Raw genomic sequence first — 24,546 nt, 5'->3', positions numbered from 1 at the left:
GATTAGTTTGCATCTTCCTTTTCCATTTGCTGACCTAAGCTGTTGCGGTACACTGATTGTTCACATCTATCACATGGACACAACATGGGATTTAGCCCGTAATCAAGCATACTGTATATGCAACTAACAAGGCCGCCATACAAAGGTAATACTATATGATTCTGTGACTCAGGGCTTTACACATATTCCTCATCTGACGATGAGGGACAGTTGGTTATGTATAGCAGAGTTATTATAGGTGCAACACACTTGTCCTGTCCGGCTGGATAGGCCACTTTGAAGTACGGTCCCGCCATACCCAATATCAGTGGATAGATCAATTCAGATCACAGTAGAACTGTTAATTAAAAATGATATCTTCATATTTAGCATGAGGCCAAATAGATCAGTTTAGCAGCAAGCAGTAACACGCAACTAATAGAGGATATAGGGTACCCCGATAAATGTGGGCCCATAGAAAGGATCGAGGGACTATGTTACAATTGGCTGATTATCAGACACAGTCGCCCGCCTTAATATATGCCAGATTTGCAAAATTGCATTTTTTGCACAAATAACAATTTTCTTTTAAGATATGTTTTACACACGTTTTAATAATTGTTTTATCATGACAAAGTATTTAATTGTGAATATCCTATCTATTTATTTATTTGAGGGAAGTTGCACATGCTTATGAACTAGGCCAAATGAGTTAATTAATTTTGTAATCAGGCTGTTTAGAATTTTTAGACAGTAATAGGCGGTTGTAACCACAAATAAGCACATTTATTGTTTATATTTTGTCTATGTCTATGGTGGGATCGGTCACGTGATGCACTTTGAAACTTGCACGGTCACTTTAAAAACTTTTGAAAGCCAGAACCACATTGTCATGTGATCAAGGCTCGGAGGAGCCGAAACGTTATGGCGGCAGTTCGCAACAAATAAAGAAACTTGCACTTACTTCTGGTCCGTGTCTGCGTTGCTGCGGTGGGGACAGGAGGATTGCCTTCGCCGAAGCTGTGGATTGTGTGATATATATATATATATATATATATATATATATATATATATATATATATATATATATATATATATATATATATATATATATATATATATAAATGTATATATACACACACATACAAATGTGCAGAGAATAATATGCTTTTTATGGATTTTCAATGGGGGTGTTGCAGTACCTGTGGTATTGGACTTACAATTTACTTTGGTTTTAGTCCCTTTTCTGGCACAGTAACTTTATAAGGGCAGTTTGAGAATAGTAATGGGCTCACTCTTTCATGGGTTGGTGCACTGGCCTCCCGACGCTCTCCCTAACCTATCCGCCCCCCGCCCCCTTTAGTCATAACTATTGCCCATTTTCCAGCTACTTCTCTCTGTCCCTCCCACATTTACTACTAACATGTATACTTAAGTGTGTGACAGTTGGGCAGAGATCTTTGCAGAGAAAAAGTTAGGAGAGGCGGACATGCAACCTCCGCAAGTACGTTTGTGAATAGCATGTTGTAGTACATTAGCAGTACTATTGCAGTACTACTAAACGTATGACAAAATGTAGTTTGGAAATAGGCCCCTAAGTGTGCACAAAACAAATATTCATTAAAGCTAATCTGGTCCAAGTGGACGTTGCTAGGAGATTGCTGGTGATGGTATATGCAAATATTGCCCATAAATGACAGTAATGTGTATATTAGGTCAAAGTTGTAATTGTTATCACAAACTAAATTCATAACACTCTTATTGAAAAAAACAACTGTCCGAAATAACTAGTAATTTTGCGGACTTGGAGAGAGGTGTTATATACATCTTTGTAGATATGATGGTCAATAACTCTTGGCCCAAGATATAGATGTATTTAACTTGGCAGTCGGATCACTATATTCTCAGAGTTCATCTGAAGATGTGACATGACCAGCAGGAGATGTACACAACTGGCACTGGACATTTAGGGAGAGAGAAATTCAATCAGCGGGTGAACCCCTCCACCAGCAATTGGCATGACTGGGTGAATATTTTTAAGGTAGGCCTGGGCAAAAACTTTTGTGTGCTGGCATAATGTCATGTAATTTCTAGCATTTTGTGTTAAGACTTGCGCAAAATTCACAAAATTTGGCCATCAAGCCATGCCGTGTAATTTAGAGGCCATTCTGGTATAATCCTATTTCAGAAACGTGGGAACAACTTCAATAAACAAAATGCCGGTGTCTGTTGCTTGCCGCACTTGCGTTTGGACTATTTGTAGTGCAAAATGCACCTCCGTGTCCAGTTTGTTATTAAAATACAGAGCGTTGTGCCAGATTTGCATTTGAAGTAATTTTCTGTAATTTTTCTGTATATTCACATAATTACGGCAATGAAATTACTTGAATAAAAACAGTCGCAGCCGGAAGGCCCAAGGGTGGGGCGGGTGCGGGGTCGCATGGAGTGGGGGGATGAGCAAGTGGTCACGAGGGTCGAGAGGGGGGGGGGGTTTAAATAATGAAAAAAATATTAAATTTAAACTAACCTTTCCTGGGATCCGCCTTTTCACTGCTCAGGAAGCAGGCGGCCTACATGGAGAAAAGGCAGAGTACGCATTACTGGTTTGGTCGGCATTGGGGCCGACCAAACAGTCAGCGGTCTCAGCAGTGGGCAAGCAACTCCTCCCCTGTCCTAAAGCAGACCTACCCACCTGCCCACCCCCAACCAAACCCTTCTGTTTTCTCACAGAGCGAGAAGCAGAAACATAAAATTATAGTTTTACCGTTTTATGTTTCTGCTTCTCGCACGGCGAGAAAGCAGTGGGGCGATGCTCCTCCGCTCTAGTGGAGGAGCCGCCCCTGAATAAAACTCTCACTTGGGTGTGCTGCCAACCTGCATGGCTTGCTACAATGTAAATTGGTGTGCCATAGAGTGCCAATAATTTTCAAATGGCTTGTACGTGCTCTAGCCCAGCACAAATAAAAGGCTCTTTTCAACAGCAGGTACAGTCTCAAGCTGCTTCCTCTCATTGGAGCGAAGAACAAATCCATTTAAAATTGGTGCAAAATTAAACACAACCCACTTATATACGAGTTGTAAAGGAAATTGCAATTCACAAACAGGGTTTGTACAAATTTAGCCTTGTAATCATGCAATTCCTTACTCAAATATTATATGGCATTTACTCTATCGAGCACAGTACTTTGAGGTTTACATTTCCTCTTGGAAGTGGAAGTAATATTATTTGTCATTGTTTTGATGACAGAACATGTAAGTGATAAAACTCCTACTGAAGAGGTGAGTGTGCAATAATATTGAACACGTGAGAGTTTCGGTATCCTTTTGAACGCATGCACGAAAGTTCCCACTTGGACACATAAAATAATGGAATCTCAAGATGACGAGTTCATTATGCTAAAACCACAAACATTTATTTTGCAGACTAAAGCAAACGATTTCAAAGAATACAACTAAGTAAATTACTTCTTTTTAGGTGATTTGCTTTTCCGTTGCTTCTTTACAGTTTCAGCTTTGGATGCTTTAGTGCTCGAGACTGATGGCGGATATTCAAGGGGTGGTTTTAGAGACTTTTTCCTTAACTGTAGTTCAAGGATTTCATAGGTCATCTTTACTTCTTCCTGCAGACTGTCTTTTGCAATTTCGACTTGTCCTCTGATTGCATCTTTCACAACTTTTTCCAAAAGCTAAAGGAGACATGAACAATAATAATAATTAACTTTCTGGCTCATTTAAATATTTAATACATATTTTTTTCATCGCTATTTGTACAAGACTCATCAGCCAGGATAGCTTGAATCTAGTGGCACAGTGAGCCCGGGACCCATGTCTGGGCATACCCGGCACACTTAGGGCGAGAAAGCAAAAGAGACACAATTAATGGATGGCATGCAGAACAAATCAACACATTCACCCCCAGTCAAGAGATCTGGGTTAAATGAAAACAAGTTACTTACCTGTAACTTTGGTTCTCCAGTATTGGAAGCTTTCATAGATTCCCATGCTTGAATCATTCCCCGTCGTCAAGATGGGGGTCCCCTGTATATTTTAAAATAGCACTAGAAACCATTACAAAAGAAGAAACCAGACCTAGGCCCATTCTAATTTTGTAACATATCCACCTCTTTAGGTTTCGCCTGGCGTCCGCTGCGCAGCAGCTTTCGCGCAGGCGAAATCTAATGTTAGAACAGTATGGGGGACTTGAACCCGCCCCTTCTTCCATTGGCTAGCTCCATAAATTGAGGCTAGCCATTGGAAGAGATTGGCTGTCAATCACCCTTTCCCCGTCGGAACGTGAATCGGGGGCGTTTCTGGGTCTTTTTTTAAGTCCCGCCCTCTCCTCTTCCCATTGGCTGGAATTTTACCTTCCAGCCAATGGGAAGGGGAGAGCACGAAAAACACGCCACCAGCTCTTCTCCGTCGCTCTCGTCTCGTTTTTACAAGTTTGAAGTGCCGCTTGTTCTAAAGTCCTATGCTGCTTTGTTAGAAATAAAACCACTTACTTTTTGCCCTTTTAAAACATCTCGGACCATAGAATTAAAACATTGCCATGTCCATTAAAACAGGTCTGATATAACCATATTAAGCGTGACCAAACAGTTTCAAATGGACAACTTTTCTCACTCTATATCGTGCATTGACTTAGCAACCTCTCGCGCTCTCCCGTACCCCGGCGGCACACAATGCAAGGCTCTCACGCTCCGCTCGAGCCACACAAAAAAGGTGTAAGGGACATGCCCGGTTGAGAGTTGTTAAGTAGGCAAGTGACGGTCCAGCTACTTCTATCACCTGCAGCGCGGCATTAGTGAAACTTGAACTGTACACCCGGAAACACACAATCACAAACCGGTAAATTAACTAATTAACTCGGATCAGCTGAGATTCCAACTAAGCCTTAGTTAGCCCCAGTCACTCCAGGAAGGGTGGACGCAGACAACACGTTCGGACTCAGGAGCCAATCAGCACATAGGAATTCTGTGCGACGAACTATGATTGGCTGGGGTGCTCCTAATACTCCAATGCTAGATGACTTTATACATTGGTAGTACCGCCCACTCCCAGGCGACTACTGCAATACGTTGAGCTTTGAGATTTGCTGTTAAACGTGACCCGTAAGTGCTAAAATTACGGACAATGACATCCGTTGAAGATTAGCTATAATGAGTGGATAAATACATGGTTGATTCGCCTAAGTAGCGGACGGTTGGTGTCGTATTTGGGATCCGCTTTCCTTGTTTCGAGTGACTGACCCCACACTGGTGCATTATGGGCGCTGCCCTACTGGTAATACCCGGTATCACCACCCCCATGGCGTCAACTAGCGTAACATAACTCGGTACTCGTCTCTGCATGTTTAGTTTTCCTGGCGGGGCTCACGTTTCTGTATGTGTGCGTATGCGTAGGCTGGTAACGTTATGTGTGCTAGATAAATGTGTTAGTATGGGCTGAGCTCTACCACACGCAGCAGGCACTAGCAGCGGCATGCTGGCCGATGGCCTGTCCTGCTGCGGTGCTGGCACAGCCTGCTCCGCGGCACGCAGCTCGGGCTCGGAGGCAGCTGGCCTGTGTGCTGCTGCTGCAGTGTGGGCTCACATCGACCAGCCGCACCCAGCACCGGCTGCAGAGAGCTCATTCTGGTGCAGGTTTCATTCAGTCTGCAGTGGTACGCCCCACAGACCCCCACATTTGTGCAGCGTGGGCTGTTGTGCTTGACAGTCCACGTCTGGCAATACATACCCACGCTGATGCAGTGTGGGCTGGGGCTGATCACCTGCATGCAGCACTAGCGTCACAGTTCAAGACCCACACTGGCTCAGAATGGTCTTTGCCTGTCTGGCCTGCTGCGGCCTCAACCGGCACCGCATTAATACCCGATCGGTTGCAGCCAGTACCTGCTGTCAGGCACCGTCGATATACTCCTCGGGACTGTGTAGAAAAGTCCAAACCCACACCCACACAACAATTCCGGAGCCTGACGTTATCCACAGACTCACAGAACCATTCCGCGAGCGCGGGAAAGGAAGGGGACAGCGGGGAGGGAGATCTGTAACGACAAAAGACACTGCAATTAGAAGAAACCCCCCCCCTCGTAACCTCAGTGGATTCCAATCACTACCAACGTTTTGAAGTCACTTTTGTCACATAACCCCTACCTGAAAAGGAAAATAATGTAGGCGGTATATACAGGAGAGATAGGCGTAGGGTTTGACCAGAGACTGCAACCAACTAGAAAAGAACAATAAACAGGATATAGCAATTCGGAATATCAATAGGGTTGCACACACAGCATCTTTCATTCATGACCTACCACATACTGCTGTGTTCTGACTTGGGCTGCTCATGCTCTCTGTGTTTTATGCTAAAACCACAAACATTTATTTTGCAGACTAAAGCAAACGATTTCAAAGAATACAACTAAGTAAATTACTTCTTTTTAGGTGATTTGCTTTTCCGTTGCTTCTTTACAGTTTCAGCTTTGGATGCTTTAGTGCTCGAGACTGATGGCGGATATTCAAGGGGTGGTTTTAGAGACTTTTTCCTTAACTGTAGTTCAAGGATTTCATAGGTCATCTTTACTTCTTCCTGCAGACTGTCTTTTGCAATTTCGACTTGTCCTCTGATTGCATCTTTCACAACTTTTTCCAAAAGCTAAAGGAGACATGAACAATAATAATAATTAACTTTCTGGCTCATTTAAATATTTAATACATATTTTTTTCATCGCTATTTGTACAAGACTCATCAGCCAGGATAGCTTGAATCTAGTGGCACAGTGAGCCCGGGACCCATGTCTGGGCATACCCGGCACACTTAGGGCGAGAAAGCAAAAGAGACACAATTAATGGATGGCATGCAGAACAAATCAACACATTCACCCCCAGTCAAGAGATCTGGGTTAAATGAAAACAAGTTACTTACCTGTAACTTTGGTTCTCCAGTATTGGAAGCTTTCATAGATTCCCATGCTTGAATCATTCCCCGTCGTCAAGATGGGGGTCCCCTGTATATTTTAAAATAGCACTAGAAACCATTACAAAAGAAGAAACCAGACCTAGGCCCATTCTAATTTTGTAACATATCCACCTCTTTAGGTTTCGCCTGGCGTCCGCTGCGCAGCAGCTTTCGCGCAGGCGAAATCTAATGTTAGAACAGTATGGGGGACTTGAACCCGCCCCTTCTTCCATTGGCTAGCTCCATAAATTGAGGCTAGCCATTGGAAGAGATTGGCTGTCAATCACCCTTTCCCCGTCGGAACGTGAATCGGGGGCGTTTCTGGGTCTTTTTTTAAGTCCCGCCCTCTCCTCTTCCCATTGGCTGGAATTTTACCTTCCAGCCAATGGGAAGGGGAGAGCACGAAAAACACGCCACCAGCTCTTCTCCGTCGCTCTCGTCTCGTTTTTACAAGTTTGAAGTGCCGCTTGTTCTAAAGTCCTATGCTGCTTTGTTAGAAATAAAACCACTTACTTTTTGCCCTTTTAAAACATCTCGGACCATAGAATTAAAACATTGCCATGTCCATTAAAACAGGTCTGATATAACCATATTAAGCGTGACCAAACAGTTTCAAATGGACAACTTTTCTCACTCTATATCGTGCATTGACTTAGCAACCTCTCGCGCTCTCCCGTACCCCGGCGGCACACAATGCAAGGCTCTCACGCTCCGCTCGAGCCACACAAAAAAGGTGTAAGGGACATGCCCGGTTGAGAGTTGTTAAGTAGGCAAGTGACGGTCCAGCTACTTCTATCACCTGCAGCGCGGCATTAGTGAAACTTGAACTGTACACCCGGAAACACACAATCACAAACCGGTAAATTAACTAATTAACTCGGATCAGCTGAGATTCCAACTAAGCCTTAGTTAGCCCCAGTCACTCCAGGAAGGGTGGACGCAGACAACACGTTCGGACTCAGGAGCCAATCAGCACATAGGAATTCTGTGCGACGAACTATGATTGGCTGGGGTGCTCCTAATACTCCAATGCTAGATGACTTTATACATTGGTAGTACCGCCCACTCCCAGGCGACTACTGCAATACGTTGAGCTTTGAGATTTGCTGTTAAACGTGACCCGTAAGTGCTAAAATTACGGACAATGACATCCGTTGAAGATTAGCTATAATGAGTGGATAAATACATGGTTGATTCGCCTAAGTAGCGGACGGTTGGTGTCGTATTTGGGATCCGCTTTCCTTGTTTCGAGTGACTGACCCCACACTGGTGCATTATGGGCGCTGCCCTACTGGTAATACCCGGTATCACCACCCCCATGGCGTCAACTAGCGTAACATAACTCGGTACTCGTCTCTGCATGTTTAGTTTTCCTGGCGGGGCTCACGTTTCTGTATGTGTGCGTATGCGTAGGCTGGTAACGTTATGTGTGCTAGATAAATGTGTTAGTATGGGCTGAGCTCTACCACACGCAGCAGGCACTAGCAGCGGCATGCTGGCCGATGGCCTGTCCTGCTGCGGTGCTGGCACAGCCTGCTCCGCGGCACGCAGCTCGGGCTCGGAGGCAGCTGGCCTGTGTGCTGCTGCTGCAGTGTGGGCTCACATCGACCAGCCGCACCCAGCACCGGCTGCAGAGAGCTCATTCTGGTGCAGGTTTCATTCAGTCTGCAGTGGTACGCCCCACAGACCCCCACATTTGTGCAGCGTGGGCTGTTGTGCTTGACAGTCCACGTCTGGCAATACATACCCACGCTGATGCAGTGTGGGCTGGGGCTGATCACCTGCATGCAGCACTAGCGTCACAGTTCAAGACCCACACTGGCTCAGAATGGTCTTTGCCTGTCTGGCCTGCTGCGGCCTCAACCGGCACCGCATTAATACCCGATCGGTTGCAGCCAGTACCTGCTGTCAGGCACCGTCGATATACTCCTCGGGACTGTGTAGAAAAGTCCAAACCCACACCCACACAACAATTCCGGAGCCTGACGTTATCCACAGACTCACAGAACCATTCCGCGAGCGCGGGAAAGGAAGGGGACAGCGGGGAGGGAGATCTGTAACGACAAAAGACACTGCAATTAGAAGAAACCCCCCCCCTCGTAACCTCAGTGGATTCCAATCACTACCAACGTTTTGAAGTCACTTTTGTCACATAACCCCTACCTGAAAAGGAAAATAATGTAGGCGGTATATACAGGAGAGATAGGCGTAGGGTTTGACCAGAGACTGCAACCAACTAGAAAAGAACAATAAACAGGATATAGCAATTCGGAATATCAATAGGGTTGCACACACAGCATCTTTCATTCATGACCTACCACATACTGCTGTGTTCTGACTTGGGCTGCTCATGCTCTCTGTGTACTACCCCCCCCCCCCCCCAGGGAATTTTCTCTCCTGTACTGGATGAAAGAATACAAAAAGGTTGTGCACATAAAGAAACGAAAATAGGACACTGTAGGTTTAAATCACCAACGATCCTGTCTTGCTTCACTCAATGTTCGTGAATAGGTAAGAATCCTTCCTGTAGGATTAGTCACTGTTGCCAAAATGAGGCTAAAAGTAATTAGGACGGCTTTTGGATATCGCCTTAACCAAAAGCGATGTTTGAAATGTTCCAAACTAATTGCATTGAAACGGACCTCTACCGTCTCCTTTACAAGTCTTCCAAACTTATGTTCCCTGCATGAGAGAGCCGTTGCTCCTCTCGTCCAACAGGGAAACAAACACGCAGTATACTCGTATAACCAAAGTTCGTTATACCGAGCCTGAGACACACCTCCGCGTGTATCTCGGACCAGCCGGCTTCTTTCTCAATATGTGACACCCAGCCGGGCGCCACTCAAAGCATTCAAAAACAAGGGGGGTTTTGGATACTCACGGTCACGCAGCCAACCCTCTTACCGACCACGGCACAATCTCTGCTAGAATTATCGGCGTCTTCCTTTGCTTCCGCCTCTCTATTTGATTCCTGGTGTGTGTGCGTGATGGACGTCCTTGCGCTACGTCACCGCATTGCTACTGGGTATTGTAGTTCGGTCCGAGTGGCGTGCCGTTTGTCACGCATTGCGCGGACAGCGGCACACTGAGGTCGGAACCCTGACAGTACATCTCCCTTCACAAGGGACGCTGTCCGAGAGCGGGCCTGGCGGGATGCAGCTCATGGAAACGAGACACAAGTCTGGGAGCATGCACCGAACCCGACGGCTCCCAGGAATTCTCCTGGCCATAGCCCTTCCAGGATATCAGGTACTGCAAACGGCCTCTCACCCACCGGGAATCAAGGATCTTCCGCACCTCATATTCGCATTCACTCCGCACCCACACAGGCAAGGGAACGCGACGGACAGGGATAACAGAGGGCTTCAACAAAGACACGTGGAACACGGGATGGATCTTAAAGTGAGCAGGCAATCGCAACTTCACCGCCACCTGATTCACCCGTTTCACCACCCTATAAGGGCCTATGAACCTGGGATTAAACACACTATGTTTACGAAATCTAATGTGTTTGGTAGACAACCACACCAGGTCACCCGGCTTGTATACAGGGCACGGCCTGCGATGTTTGTCTGCCTGTGCTTTGTACTTCCCCTTGGCCCGCTCAAGATTCCTGCGCGTCTCCAGAAGTACTCTGCGAATGCGCACCAATCTTGACTTGACATCTGGCAGCCTCACCGTGTCACTAGGTAGTACTAGGGGATTAACTCTAGGATGATGCCCGTATGAACTGAAGAAGGGTGAATGACCTGTGGACGAGTGTTGTGTGCTGTTGTATGCCAGTTCCGCCACCCACAGCCAATCAACCCATGAATCCGTATCCGCCTGAACATAACAACGGAGATATTGTTTTAAGGACTGGTTGAGTCTCTCCGTTTGGCCATCGGACCGAGGGTGGAAACTAGTGGATAAGGAAGAAGAAACGTGTAATGCCTCACACCAGACCTTCCAAAAGCGTGCAGTGAACTGAGCCCCTCTGTCTGACACTATGCACTTCGGGAGACCATGTAACCTCACCACGTGTGTTAGTAGGAGATGGGCTAAACAACCTGCTGTAGGGACCTGGTCACATGCTATAAAATGACCCATCTTTGTGAGAAAATCCACTACAACCAGAATGGCTGTTTTGCCTTGGTCCTTGGGGAGGCCAACAATGAAGTCCACAGAGAAACTCTCCCAAGGTGCTTCAGGAGTGGGTAGAGGTTGCAAATAGCCTTGAGGCTGTTGTCGGTCAGATTTCATGCGAGCACACGTCACACAATTCTTTCCCCAAAGGTTCATATCGAGACGTATGGAAGGCCACCAAAACTGTCTCAAAGCCTTCTCGAGTGTCTTTGCCCATCCCATATGTCCCGCACTAGGTGTATCATGACACCAGTTGAACACAGTTTTTTGCAAAGCCTTGGTAGGTACAAGGACCTGTGACCCTTTCATGGCCACTCCTTGCTTTATCCTCCACTCCGGATGTCTGCGGAGCCATGTTCTCCAGACACAAGACTGTATCCCTGAACGGACTGCCTGCAGGAAGTCCCTTGACTGTGTAACCCCTACCACTTTAGAGGGATCTATGATGGATCGATGCGGGGTTATAGCATGCATGGTGGGATTTTCTTGCCGGGTCAGAGCGTCAGCCTTTTTGTTGTGTACCCCGGGTCTGAAGGTAACCGTGAACCGATATTCTTCAAAGAACATCATCCAGCGTAGCTGCCTGGGGGTAGGATGATGGGCTGCTCTGATGAATTGCAGATTGCGATGGTCAGTATATACAGTAACCTCATGCGCCCCTCCTAAAAGCCAATGTCTCCACTCCAGAAATGCATCCCTTATCGCAAGCAGTTCCTTTTCAGCTATTGTGTAGTTGATCTCTGCAGGACTAAGTTTCCGAGACATGAAAGCGATGGGGTGCAGCTTACCGGTGGTCTTGTGTCTTTGGGATAGTACAGCCCCTAACGCTACTTCAGAGGCATCGGCTTCCACTACAAAGGGGAGTTCCGGATTGGCATGGGTCAAGACAGGAGCCCGTGTGAAAGCATCCTTCAATCCATCAAAAGCGCATTGTGCTTCACGATCCCAGAGGAAAGGAACGTTCTTTCTTGTGAGACAGGTCAAGGGGGTAACCAAAGCAGAAAAACCAGAGATAAAACGTCTATAAAATTAGCGAATCCCAAAAGGCACTGGATGTCCTTAACAGTGCATGGACGTGGCCACTCTCGGATAGCTTTAACTTTTCTTTCTGCCATAACCTGACCGGACGGGGTGAGCATTACCCCCAGAAATTCGACGGTGGTTACGTGAAATTCGCATTTCGTGATCTTGCAAAAGAGACGATGATGTTCCAAGGCCCCCAACACCTTACTGACATGCTTGCGGTGTTCCTCTGTTGAGTCGGAATACACCAAGATGTCGTCGATGTACACGACAACAAAGATATCCAGGAATTCTCTCAACACCTCGTTCAGAAAAAACTGAAAGACGGCGGGGGCGTTACAAAGCCCGAAGGGCATCACCAAATACTCGAAGAGCCTGTACCGCGTCTTGAAGGCTGTTTTCCATTCATCCCCCCGTTTTATGCGAACCAGATGGTATGCTCCTCTCAAGTCGAGCTTTGTGTATTTCTTTGCTGCTCTGACTTGTTCCAATAAAACCGGGATCAATGGAAGCGGGTATTGGTTTTTTATAGTGATGGAATTGAGGGCGCGACAGTCGATACAGCATCTCTTCTCTCCGTTCGCCTTGGGGATAAAAAACAAAGGAGACGAAGCAGGTGATCTTGACGGACGGATGTACCCGATGGCCAAATACTTGTCCAGATAAGTGCGCAGATAGTCGTTTTCAGGCACTGTAAGGGCATATAGCCGTCCGTTTGGAACGATGGATCCCGGAATGAGGTCGATCCGACAATCAAAGGGCCTATGTGGAGGGAGTTCTTCCGCTTGTGTGTCACTGAACACCCTCTCAAAGGCAGAATAACAAGAAGGTAACACCACTTCCTTTTCTGCGGCCGTGGCGACATTATGTAGCAAGGCCAGATTCCGTGATGGGCCATCCGTTGTTACCATGCACTGCTCTTTGCAGAAATCAGAAACAAAACTGATCGTCTTGGAGGTCCAATGAATATGAGGTTCATGTTTTTGGAGCCAGGGCAATCCTAATATGACACCATATTGTGGGGCTTGAATGATCTTGAATGTGATAGTTTTCTGATGTGTGTCGTTGTGCACTAGTCTATACTCTGGAGTATGATACTTTATAGGTCCTGCTATCAACTCGCTACCATCCACAGCATATACCAGTTCGGGCTGTTTTTTGGTGATGAGCTGAATGCCCAATCTTGTGGCTTCGGTGTAATCCATGAAGCAACCAGTCGCCCCAAAGTCCACCATCGCGTTAATTTCTTTTTCTCCCGAATCAACCATCAGGGACATGGCCAAAAACACGTGGTTCCTTTCTTGCTCGCAACCAGGAGTGATCGAAGGGATGATGGTCTTGCTTGAGAGTCCCCCTCCGTTCTCTCTCAAGCACTGGAGTTTTCCGCTTTTTTGTCAGAAGCTCCTGCTGCTGCCTGTCCTGTTTTATATTTGCCGGTCTTGGGTTTCACTGGGCAATCCCTTAGGAAATGTCCCTTCCTGCCGCAATATAAGCAGAGACCGTTCTTCCGACGATATTCTTTTTCGTTGAGGGTTAATGCAGCCCTGACTGCTCCGATTTCCATGGAGTCAGATGACAAGGTGGTTTTTTCTCCTCCTCCTCTATCATAGGCCGCCACTGTTGGATCTTTCTTTTTCAGTTCACCTTTTCATTCCCTAATCCTGTGATCCAGGCGTAGAGCAAGGTCAATAAGAGCGGAACATGTGCGAGGCTGAGGGTCGATGTGTGCCAACACATCCTTCATTTCATCGCACAAGCCTTGATAGAATAACGCTGACTGTTTTGCTTCAGGCCAATCCGTTTTGGCTACCAGGCGACGGAAACTGTTCAGGTATGTCACTAATTCAGAATGGCCTTGTTTAAGGACCAACAGCTCTCTGTCTGCTGAAAACGTTTCGGCTCTACGATTAAACGTTTTCTCGAACTCTACTCTGAATTCGTCCCAATCATAGAGCAGGGGGTCATCTCTCCTAACCACTGGTACAGCCCATTGAGCTGCCTCCCCCCAAGGTAGGAGATGAGAAAAGCCACCCGTGCCTGGTTAGTCGAAAACATCTTCGGTTTGCAAATAAAGTGCAATAACACTTGAGTAAGAAAAACTTGAACCTTCTTGACGTCCCCATAGAACCTCTCAGGGGGAGCTAGCGGTATCTGAGTGGGCATTTCCACGACTAAGGAGGGGGTGGGTGTAGTTTGAGCCCCTACATCGAAGGGATTCCCCTGCATCCTATCCATCCTAGCCCTTAATTGAGCGTTCTCAGTTCTGGAAGCCGCCACTTCTCTATTGGAAGCAGCCAGCTCCGTTTGAACCAAGACCAAAGCTGCCAATACATCATCAAGCGTGGCCATCACTTTTCAACACAGCCAAGAGGAGGATAGTATTCTTGGGCCGATAATTCTGTCAGGCACCGTCGATATACTCCTCGGGACTGTGTAGAAAAGTCCAAACCCACACCCACACAACAATTCCGGAGCCTGACGTTATCCACAGACTCACAGAACCATTCCGTGAGCGCGGGAAAGGAAGGAGACAGCGGGGAGGGAGATCTGTAACAACAAAAGACACTGCAATTAGAAGAAACCCCCCCTCGTAACCTCAGTGGATTCCTATCACTACCAACGTTTTTGAAGTCACTTTTGTCACATAACCCCTACCTGAAAAGGAAAATAATGTAGGCGGTATATACAGGAGAGATAGGCGTAGGGTTTGACCAGAGACTGCAACCAACTAGAAAAGAACAATAAACAGGATATAGCAATTCGGAATATCAATAGGGTTGCACACACAGCATCTTTCATTCATGACCTACCACATACTGCTGTGTTCTGACTTGGGCTGCTCATGCTCTCTGTGTACCACCCCCCCCCAGGGAATTTTCTCTCCTGTACTGGATGAAAGAATACAAAAAGGTTGTGCACATAAAGAAACGAAAATAGGACACTGTAGGTTTAAATCACCAACGATCCTGTCTTGCTTCACACAATGTTCGTGAATAGGTAAGAATCCTTCCTGTAGGATTAGTCACTGTTGCCAAAATGAGGCGAAAAGTAATTAAGACGGTTTTGGATATCGCCTTAACCAAAAGCGATGTTTGAAATGTTCCAAACTAATTGCATTGAAACGGACCTCTACCGTCTCCTTTACAAGTCTTCCAAACTTATGTTCCCTGCATGAGAGAGCCGTTGCTCCTCTCGTCCAACAGGGAAACAAACACGCAGTATACTCGTATAACCAAAGTTCGTTATACCGAGCCTGAGACACACCTCCGCGTGTATCTCGGACCAGCCGGCTTCTTTCTCAATATGTGACACCCAGCCGGGCGCCACTCAAAGCATTCAAAAACAAGGGGGGTTTTGGATACTCACGGTCACGCAGCGAAGCCTCTTACCGACCACGGCACAATCTCTGCTAGAATTATCGGCGTCTTCCTTTGCTTCCGCCTCTCTATTTGATTCCTGGTGTGTGTGCGTGATGGACGTCCTTGCGCTACGTCACCGCATTGCTACTGGGTATTGTAGTTCGGTCCGAGTGGCGTGCCGTTTGTCACGCATTGCGCGGACAGCGGCACACTGAGGTCGGAACCCTGACACCTGCATTGGTGAAATATATATAGGGTATGCTACGGACACTAAACTTGTGTACTGTGGCTTATGCCGAGCAGCCGCACGAGGCATTCCCTCCATGGCCCCAGATGGGTGCAGTATGGACGGAGTCCGAAAGGCCACAGACCGCACAGGGCCAGAGCCTTGACACTGGTTTAGCACGAGCTCTGCCCGACTAGCCGCAGTCAGCACCGCCATCGGATATTACACGGAGGTGCAGCGTGGGATATGTTTGACAGGCCACACCGAGTACCAATGACCCCACACTGGTGCATTATGGGCGCTGCCCTACTGGTAATACCCGGTATCACCACCCCCATGGCGTCAACTAGCGTAACATAACTCGGTACTCGTCTCTGCATGTTTAGTTTTCCTGGCGGGGCTCACGTTTCTGTATGTTTGTGTATGCGTAGGCTGGTAACGTTGTGTGTGCTGGATAAATGTGTTATTTTTTTTTCACTGGGAATATCAGTTTGCGTCCATTTGAGTTTCTGTGTTTGTGCACTGGGACTTTCGATGGCCTGAGTGTGTTCTTGCCGCTGTGCTCAAGTCTTTGTCCATCTTTGTGTATTTGCTTCTGTATGTGTATCTGTGGCAGTGTCAGTGTGCCTGTTCTTTTATTTATATGACAGTCGGTATGTGTCTCCATGTGCCAGGTCTCGCATTTGCGAGAGATTAAGCTATTGCCATTGTAATTGACAATGCCATTTATTTATCTGTTTTCAAAACCAACACATAAATAAAAAGTTTGTCATTTACAATGCCAATAGCTCAAACTTTTGCAAAGGCGAAATCGTTGCATTGTAAATGCTTGTTTTGTAAAAGAGACCAAATAAAATGAACAATTAATCAGATTAGCCTCACCCTGTAGAACCTTCCTGAGAGAACCTCAGACCCTCAGATTTTCGTAGCCGTAGTGTAAAAGTATAACTTAAACTGCTGAAGGCTGAGCTTTCCCAGGGAAGGAGGGTGGGCCGCATGGGAATCCATGAAAGTTTCCAATACTGGAGAATCAAAGTTACAGGTAAGTAACTTGTTATCTTACTCCAGTATTGGAATTTTCATAGATTCCCATGCTTGAATCAGAGTAGCAAGCAGTTATGAGCACATTTTTTGAATCTTGATTCCTTATTCGACCATTAGAAGCATTAACATCAAAAGTCAATGGAAATTAAACACATTTGTAAACATAAGGAAAAAAGGAAGAAACAAGCAAATGAACATCCAAAAATGTGCCAAGAGCATAAGCAGAAAAAAACGGAAGGAGGGTAGAAAGGGAAAGCTCACCACTCAATGAAAGAGGTTCCTCAGGAATGCCTGGCTCACTGCTGTGTCACCCTGTGTTAAAGAATCCAGGCAGAGGGAGGAGCTTGGCGGGCATCCGAGATGGCCGCGGGAGCACAGCGCTCCCCGGACCCCCGCCGCTCCCGGCTTAATATCCTGATTTAATCCTGATTTTTGCGAGGATTCATATAGAGGACGTTGGGCTGATCTACCTGGACTTTTCATAAACGAATTTGGACATTGGGTGTCTGAATTATGTTCACTTGAACTTTTGGGCTCCGCCCTCGAAGTGCGCCCGGGACTGGGTGAGGTTTGGTGGCCGTCTTGGAGTTGAACAACAACGGCAGGGGGATTGGACGTGTGAGACCCCCTCTTAAGTTTCGGTTTCGTTTCTGCCTCGGACTGGGACATTGGTGAGAGGGCTGGGCCAGAGCTGCGGCCGCTCTCCACGTAGGTTGTTTGGCCCTTGGCTGCACTGTTTCTGGAGTGGGCTGCATCTATCCTGGTGCTACATCTCTTGTAGTCCTTTGGTCCAGGGGCCTCCGTTTCTGGTGCTCGGCCTGTCGACCCTGGTGACATTGCTTGTGACGCATCTTCAAAATGGCGGGCAGAGGGGACCGAGAGACGCGCAAGACGAAGGCACCTCTGCGCGGGTGTCCGGTTCAATCTAATGTCATGGATCGTTATACCCACTCTAAGGGGTCCCCCGGAGCTGCCCTGCCCGGTCCCACTGCGTCGGACCAAGTACTAGATGCGTCGCCGGAGCCCTCCTTGCAAGACATCATGGGCGCCATTTCTGGCATGAGGGAATCCATCGGCCACCAGTATGAAACTTTGGCCCACAAATTGGACACTGTGGCGATTGAGGTCAATTTGATTCGAGCCGATCTCTCCAAGACGAACGAAAAGGTGAAATCGTTGGATATCAAATCTTCCAGCCTCACGACGGACGTCTCTGATATTCAGACGGAGATTGGCAATCTCCGCAGGGTGAACGATTTCATGACCCGGCGCTTGGAGGATTTTGAGAACAGGGCGCGTCGCTGTAATGTTCGCGTGGTTGGTGTGCCGGAGAATCCAGAACCTCACTCGGTTGATCTCCTGGTTGAAGATCTTATCCAGAATCACCTTTCACCGTCTGGCCTTAGTAAATTTTTCGCAGTGGAGCGCGCACATCGTGTTCCGGGGGGCCAGGGCAAGCCTGGCGCCCCGCCGAGACCTATTGTTGCCAAGCTTTTCCACTACAGAGATCGGGACGCTATCCTGCAAGCCTCGCGGGCGAAGGGCCCAGTAGCCTTTGAAAATGCCACGGTGAACTTTTATCCGGACTTTTCCCAACAGGTCCAGAAGCAGCGGATGGGATTTCGTGGTGCCAAGAAACGTCTTAGGGACTTGGGGATGCGTTACGCAATGCTCTTTCCGACCAGGCTGCGGGTGGAGCATGGTGATCGAACTTTCTTTTTTGATCGGCCAGAGGCTGTGAATGACTGGCTGGACTCCCTGCCTAATCGACCTCCTGAGACTGAGTCCGAAGCCCACCCGGGCGGTGCTGAAGGTGGTGTTGAGAGCTAAACGTTTCGTTTTTGACTGATGCCTTGTTTTGTATGACTTTTCCAGGGATGTAAGCCTATGTTCCTCTACCTCATATGTGTTTTGATGTATGGTCTTATTCTCGTTATTTCTTGATCGGGGGGCGGGTGGGCCGGAGCCTTTCCTCCTCCGGGGTCTTCGTGTAGAATAGGGGTTCTTGGGCGACAGGCACACTGCAGGTTGGGGTGGCTTTTTAGCTTTTTGCAGGGGTGCAGGGTGGGGGGTGTTTTCCTGTTATTTGGGGGGTGGGTGGTTGGGAAGTTCATTGTTTGTATGTTCTGTGTTCAAGGCGACTTTATTCTGTATTTGAATAGCTTTTTGTGGTCGTGCTCATTGATGGGGGGTTTGGGCTTTGTCGGGTGGGATGGGGGGTAGCGGGTTGAGATTTGTTTCGTGGAACGTTAATGGTCTAGGTGATCGTATCAAACGCAGTGTGGTGTTGAAATGTATACGACGTTTATCTCCTGACGTTGTTTTCCTGCAGGAGACTCATTTGATAGGCAATGTCTGTCATGCAATGAACAGGTGGGGCTATCGCCTCGTAGCACATTCGGGGTTCACCTCGGGTTCCAGGGGTGTGGGTATCCTCATTCGGGCTTCCCTCCCCCTGGCTATTGATGATGTTATACAGGATGACCGGGGGCGGTATGCTGTCCTTGTGTGTCGGTATGAAGGCCGTACCCTTTCCTTATTAACTGTTTATGTGCCCCCCGGCTTGCAGACTTCCACCTTTTCAGATTTGGGCCGTGTCTTGTTGGACCTTCCTGATAGTACTCTCTTTCTGGCTGGTGACTTCAATTCGGTAGTCTCTGGCATTCATGATCGCCACCCTCCTAGGGATACCCCGGCGGCTCAGCAGTGGTTGGGTGGCTTTTTGGATACCTTCGGCCTAGTGGACTGCTGGAGGCTTTTGCATCCTACACAGCTGCAGTACACCTTTCACTCCAGGGCCCATGGGAGTTTGTCTCGGCTGGATTATTTCCTGATGCCTGCGGCTCAGTCCCCGGCTGTGCGTGAGATTGTGCACTTGCCCAGGGGTATCTCTGACCACTCTCCGCTCTGGCTTCGTTTTGAGGTTGGGGTGGAAGCAGCGGGCAGGGTGGCTCCCATTAATCCGTGGTATCTTACCTCCCCTGAGACCCGCACCCTTTTACTTAAGTCCCTCGACTCGTATTTTCTGGATAACGAGGGGTCGGTTTCATCTGCTGTGTCCCTGTGGGAGGCCTTTAAGACTGTGATTCGTGGGCAGGCCCTCTCCCTTATTGCTGAGGCTAAGAGAGTGAGGAATAGAGAAGTGGTTGATCTTGAGGGGGAAATTTCTGTACTGGAGGAGGGCTTGGAATCTGGTGTCACGCCTGAGAAGCTCCATGCCCTGGGTCTGAAACAATTTGATTATAAGTCCTTGGTCACGGATGCCGCCAAAGTGATGTTTCGGGAGCAACAGGGACGTTTGTATGATGTGGGTGATAAAGCGGGTAAATTGCTGGCGTGGCTGGATAAGAAGGAGAGAGCTAATCGTGTGGTACCCGTGATTCAGTCTGCCTGTGGTGTGAGTGTAACGGACCCGATTGGGGTAGTTGACCGGTTTGCCGAGTACTTCCGTGTGGTGTATACCCCTGTGTCTGTGAGGGATGTGGTTGACTCTCGCCTTCTGTTGCGTGATATAGCTCTGCCCATTGTTTCTGATTCGGACCGTGTGGCGTTGGACTCCCCCTTTACGGTTGATGAGATAGCTACTGCCATCCGTTCCCTCCGTTCTGGCAAAGCATTGGGCCCGAACGGGTTGCCAATCTAATTGTACAAATTGCGTCCGGATAGGCTTGCTCCGTATCTCCGCGCCATGTTTCTGGAGTCCCGGGAACGGGGTATTCTCCCTTATGATCAGAGACTAGCCACGATAGTTGTCATCCCCAAGGAGGGCAAACCACGTGATCTTTGTTCCTCCTATAGACCCATATCCCTACTAAATGTTGAACCCAAGGTGTTGGCGAAACTCCTGGCCACCCGTCTCTTGACGGTCATTAGTGACTTGGTCCATCCGGATCAATCTGGATTTATCCCACATCGCAACACGGCTCTGAACCTACGTCGTCTTCATGGCGCGATCGCGAGGGCGGGGCTTCTGACGGAGCCGGCCATTTTGGCATCGTTGGATGCATCCATGGCCTTCGACACGGTGGAGTGGCCCTATCTTTGGGCGGCTCTTGAGAAATTTGGTTTTGGGCCTGATTTTATTGGTTGGGTCAAGTTGCTGTACGCGGCACCTCTGGCGCAAGTGGTGGTGAATGGTAGGGTCTCGGCTCCTTTCACCCTCGGCAGGGGTACCCGTCAGGGATGCCCCTTGTCTCCATTACTGTTTGCTCTCGCCTTGGAACCGTTGGCTGCCTGGCTCCGGTGGGAACCGTCTCTCAAGGGGATTCGCTGGTCTCCGGACTTTGAGGACCGCGTTTCGCTTTACGCGGACGATATCCTTTTATACCTCACCTCCCCGCGTAAATCTCTGTCTGTTCTGTTTGATGTTCTTGCTTCTTTTGGGGCCAACTCGGGCCTCGTTATTAATTGGGCCAAGTCCTGTGTATATGTTCTTTCGGGGGTTTTGCCCCCCTTGCCGAGTAGACTTCCCATTCAAGTGGTCCATTCGGGCTTCAAGTACTTAGGGATTTTTATTACGTTGGACCCGACGCTCCGCTTTGAGCATAATCTCCTCCCACCGTTGCTTAGACTGCGACTGGATGTGGCCCGTTGGCGCAAGCTTCCTTTATCACCGCTGGGCAGGGCGGCCCTGTTTAAAATGATGTCCTTGCCGCGATTCCTTTACGCGCTTCACAACTCTTATGACGCTATCCCTAAGACCTATTTCCAAGAGATTGAGAGTCTTCAACGGCAGTTGATATGGGATGGGCGACCCCGTATCGCACTCGCAAAGCTCACCATCCCCTGGTATGACGGGGGCATGGCGCTCCCCGATATCAAGCGATATTATTGGGCTTCCCAGTTGTCTGCCATTAATCATGTGATGTTTTCCCCGGGTCGTAATCCTGCATTCGAGATGGACAGACTCCAGCTTCCAGGTGGGGACTTTACTAGAGCGCTTTATTCCCGATCGGCCGGGCGCCATCTTGTGGGCCCATCCAGGATTGCAGTAACGGTGTGGCGGGCTGCGAGTGTGAGTTTGGGGTGGGAGGATCGATTGACGTTAGCGACACCGCTTTATGCATCCGAACGTTTGGGCGGACTCTGGTCTACCAAGGGTTTCGACCGCTGGGATGTGATTGGGATCTGTAAGGTGGGTGACGTGTACTCGAATGGTTGTGTGAAGTCGTTCCAGGCCCTCCAGGCGGAATATGGTTTGAGTGGTAGGGAATTTTTTCGCTACCTGCAGGTCCGACATGCCCTCGTCTCAGTCTTGGTTCCTGATGAGGCCTTGCCTGACTCTTCCCCCCTCGAGGACCGTATCCTTGATGGGCATCTTCCCGATAGCACTATTTCTCTGATTTACAAGAAATTGATTAATAATCGGGTGGACTTACTGATCCGACTTCGGGAGGCTTGGGTTCGCGATGGGTTGGAACTGGACGACGAGGATTGGCAATCGGCGCTCTCTTCTCCCAAGGAGGTGGCCATTCCTGCACGTCTCCGTTTGGTTCAGCTTAAGATTCTTCATCGAGTCTATGTCACTGGTCCGCGTCTGGTTACGATGGGCTTTTCTTCGGATGGGCTATGCAAGCGTGGATGTGGCTTGAGTGCGACTTTTTTGCATATCCTTTGGGAGTGCCCGGTTATAGCTGCTTATTGGACTGCTGTGCTTGAGGTGATGACTGCTGTTACGGAGGTGGCCCTGCGACCGGAGCCTCGCAGATGTCTGTTGAATGTATGGGAACCCACTGACTACTCTGTGGCCCAGACCAGATGGGCTACCCTTGGTTACATGATTGCGAAGCGGGATGTCGCGCAACTCTGGGGCGCTTCCAGGCCCCCTGAGGTCTCGAGGTGGGAGGACAATATGGACTGGTCCATGTTTCGTGAAAAGACGGTTTATGTGGCCAGGGGCAGACCCAGGGCGTGGACGAAGGTTTGGGGCCAGTGGAATGATTATCGTGGGGGTATTTGCACCCCTCCCCTTGAAAACACTGCTGAGATTGTCCTTTCTCCCTAGACTAGAGTTCCCGGAACCTTTCCGTAAGGTTTTTTATGCTTCCGGTTCTCCCCGCTGCTCCCCTCCCCCCCCTCCCCGACTTGATTGGAGCCTCCGGGCTCTGGGTGTGTTCTCCTGATCGTGGAACCGTCCCCTCCGCTCTTTGGGCTGACCTTAATTATCGTCCATTCGCCTTTAGTGTTTATGTTTTCTTTTTGTAAAAAATAAAAATACAAATTGTTCTGTGATGTCTATAGAGTAACGCTCTGTACTTGAGCTGCACCTATCCACGGGTGTATATTTTCTTACATGCATTTTGTCTTGTTATTAGCGGCCAGCCCGTGTGGTTGTAGGCCCATTCTTGTACTTATCTATGCTTACTCCAATAAAGGTTTTGGGAAAAAAAAAAAAAAAAAAAAAAAAAAAAAAAGAATCCAGGCAGAAATGTCTTGTAAACGTATGAGTACTGCTCCAGGTTGCCGCTCTGCATATCTCCCGGATAGGAACTCCAGCAAAGAGGGCTGTCGAAGAAGAAATCGCCCTCGTAGAGTGAGCACGGACCTGACCTTCAAGGGGATTACCCGCTGCTCTGTGACAATACTGGATAGCGCTGGAAATCCAATGAGCAATCCCCTGCTTGCAAAGGGGAAACCCCTTACGAGGGGCGCTAAAAGCCACAAATAGTTGAGGAGACTTCCTGAAATCCTTAGTACGATGAAGATAAAATGTTAAGCACTTCTGAATGTCCAGAGAGTGGAGTGACTTTTCCGCCGGAGAAGTAGGTTGAGGGAAAAAAGTTTTGAGTATGACCGGCTCATTCAAATGAAAGTCTGAAGGCACTTTTGGTATGAACTTTGGGTTCGTATAGAGTATCAATGTCCCCTTTTTAAATTGGAGAAAAGGTTCCTGAATGGTGAGCGCCTGCAATTCACCTACTCTCCTAGCCGATATCAAGGCTAGCAGAAGAGCCACCTTCCAGGAGAGGAATTTAAAATCCGCCCGGTGAATAGGTTCAAAGGGATGCTTCATGAGCTGGGTGAGAACCAAGTTAAGGTGCCAAAGAGGAGGCGGAGGCTTGACTGGAGGGAAGACTCTGAAAAGGCCCTTGAGAAATTGTTTAATTATCCTTGCCAACCAGAGGGAAGGACCAGAAGATGTGCGTCTGAAGCGAGAGATGGCGGCAAGATGAACTTTGATGATGAGTGAGCCAGCCCTGATTTTGCTAATGAAAGAATGTAAGGAAGAACTTCATGCGGTTCAGAAGAAAGAGGATGGATACCCTCTTGTTGGGACCAAAGGCAGAAATGCTTCCACTTTAACCAGTATGTCTTGTTGGTACTTGGGGCTCGTGCCTCAGAAAGTACATCTCTACATTCTGCGGAAAGGGTCAAACCAAGAAATTCTGGGTGCTCAGGAGCCATGCCGACAACTGCAGGGATTGAGGATCCTGGTGCTAGACTTGGCCCTGGGACATTGTCAGCAGCAAAGGAATCGGCTGCAACAGAAGCAGAAGGTCCAGGGAGAGGAGATGCAGCTCTGTGAACCAAAACTGTTGCGGCCACGCAGGAGCTATCAAAATCATCTTGCAAGGTTCCGCCTTGAGCTTCCTGAGAAGCCTGGGGATCAGCGAAATGGGGGGAAAATCGTAAACAAAAGCGCCTGACCAGGCCATTGAAAGCGCATTCCCCAATGATCCTGGATGGTAAAGCCTCCTTGCGTAAAATCAGATTTCTTGTTCTCCGGCGTGGCAAAGAGGTCTATGGAAGGCCTGCCCCATAGGCGAAAAACCTCTTCCAGAGTGGACTGGTCTAGTTCCCATTCGTGGCTGACTGACTTCAGTCTGCTCAGCGTGTCCG

The 24,546-nt window shown here is 48.3% G+C and overlaps 1 protein-coding gene across 5 annotated transcripts in view; it reads right to left on the bottom strand.

Moving 5' to 3' along the window:
- Window positions 1–3,366: 3,366 nt before the first annotated feature.
- C6H8orf74 (chromosome 6 C8orf74 homolog) overlaps window positions 3,367–24,546 on the bottom strand; it is a 2,015,860-nt gene continuing 1,994,680 nt past the window's right edge. For all 5 annotated transcript variants that reach the window (XM_078647559.1, XM_078647557.1, XM_078647556.1 and 2 more), the window contains 2 exons: window positions 6,407–6,627; window positions 3,367–3,665 (listed from right to left, as the gene is read on the bottom strand). In XM_078647559.1, coding sequence (XP_078503685.1) covers window positions 3,647–3,665; window positions 6,407–6,627 — 240 coding nt within the window. In that variant the 3' untranslated portion in view covers window positions 3,367–3,646. The remainder of the gene's footprint in view (window positions 3,666–6,406; window positions 6,628–24,546) is intronic.

This window comes from Lissotriton helveticus, chromosome 6 (genome assembly GCF_964261635.1).
Source record: "Lissotriton helveticus chromosome 6, aLisHel1.1, whole genome shotgun sequence".
Classification (NCBI taxonomy): Eukaryota; Metazoa; Chordata; class Amphibia; order Caudata; family Salamandridae; genus Lissotriton; species Lissotriton helveticus.
Note: the sequence above shows the minus strand (reverse complement) of the source record. Positions and strands in the feature narration are given on the sequence as shown.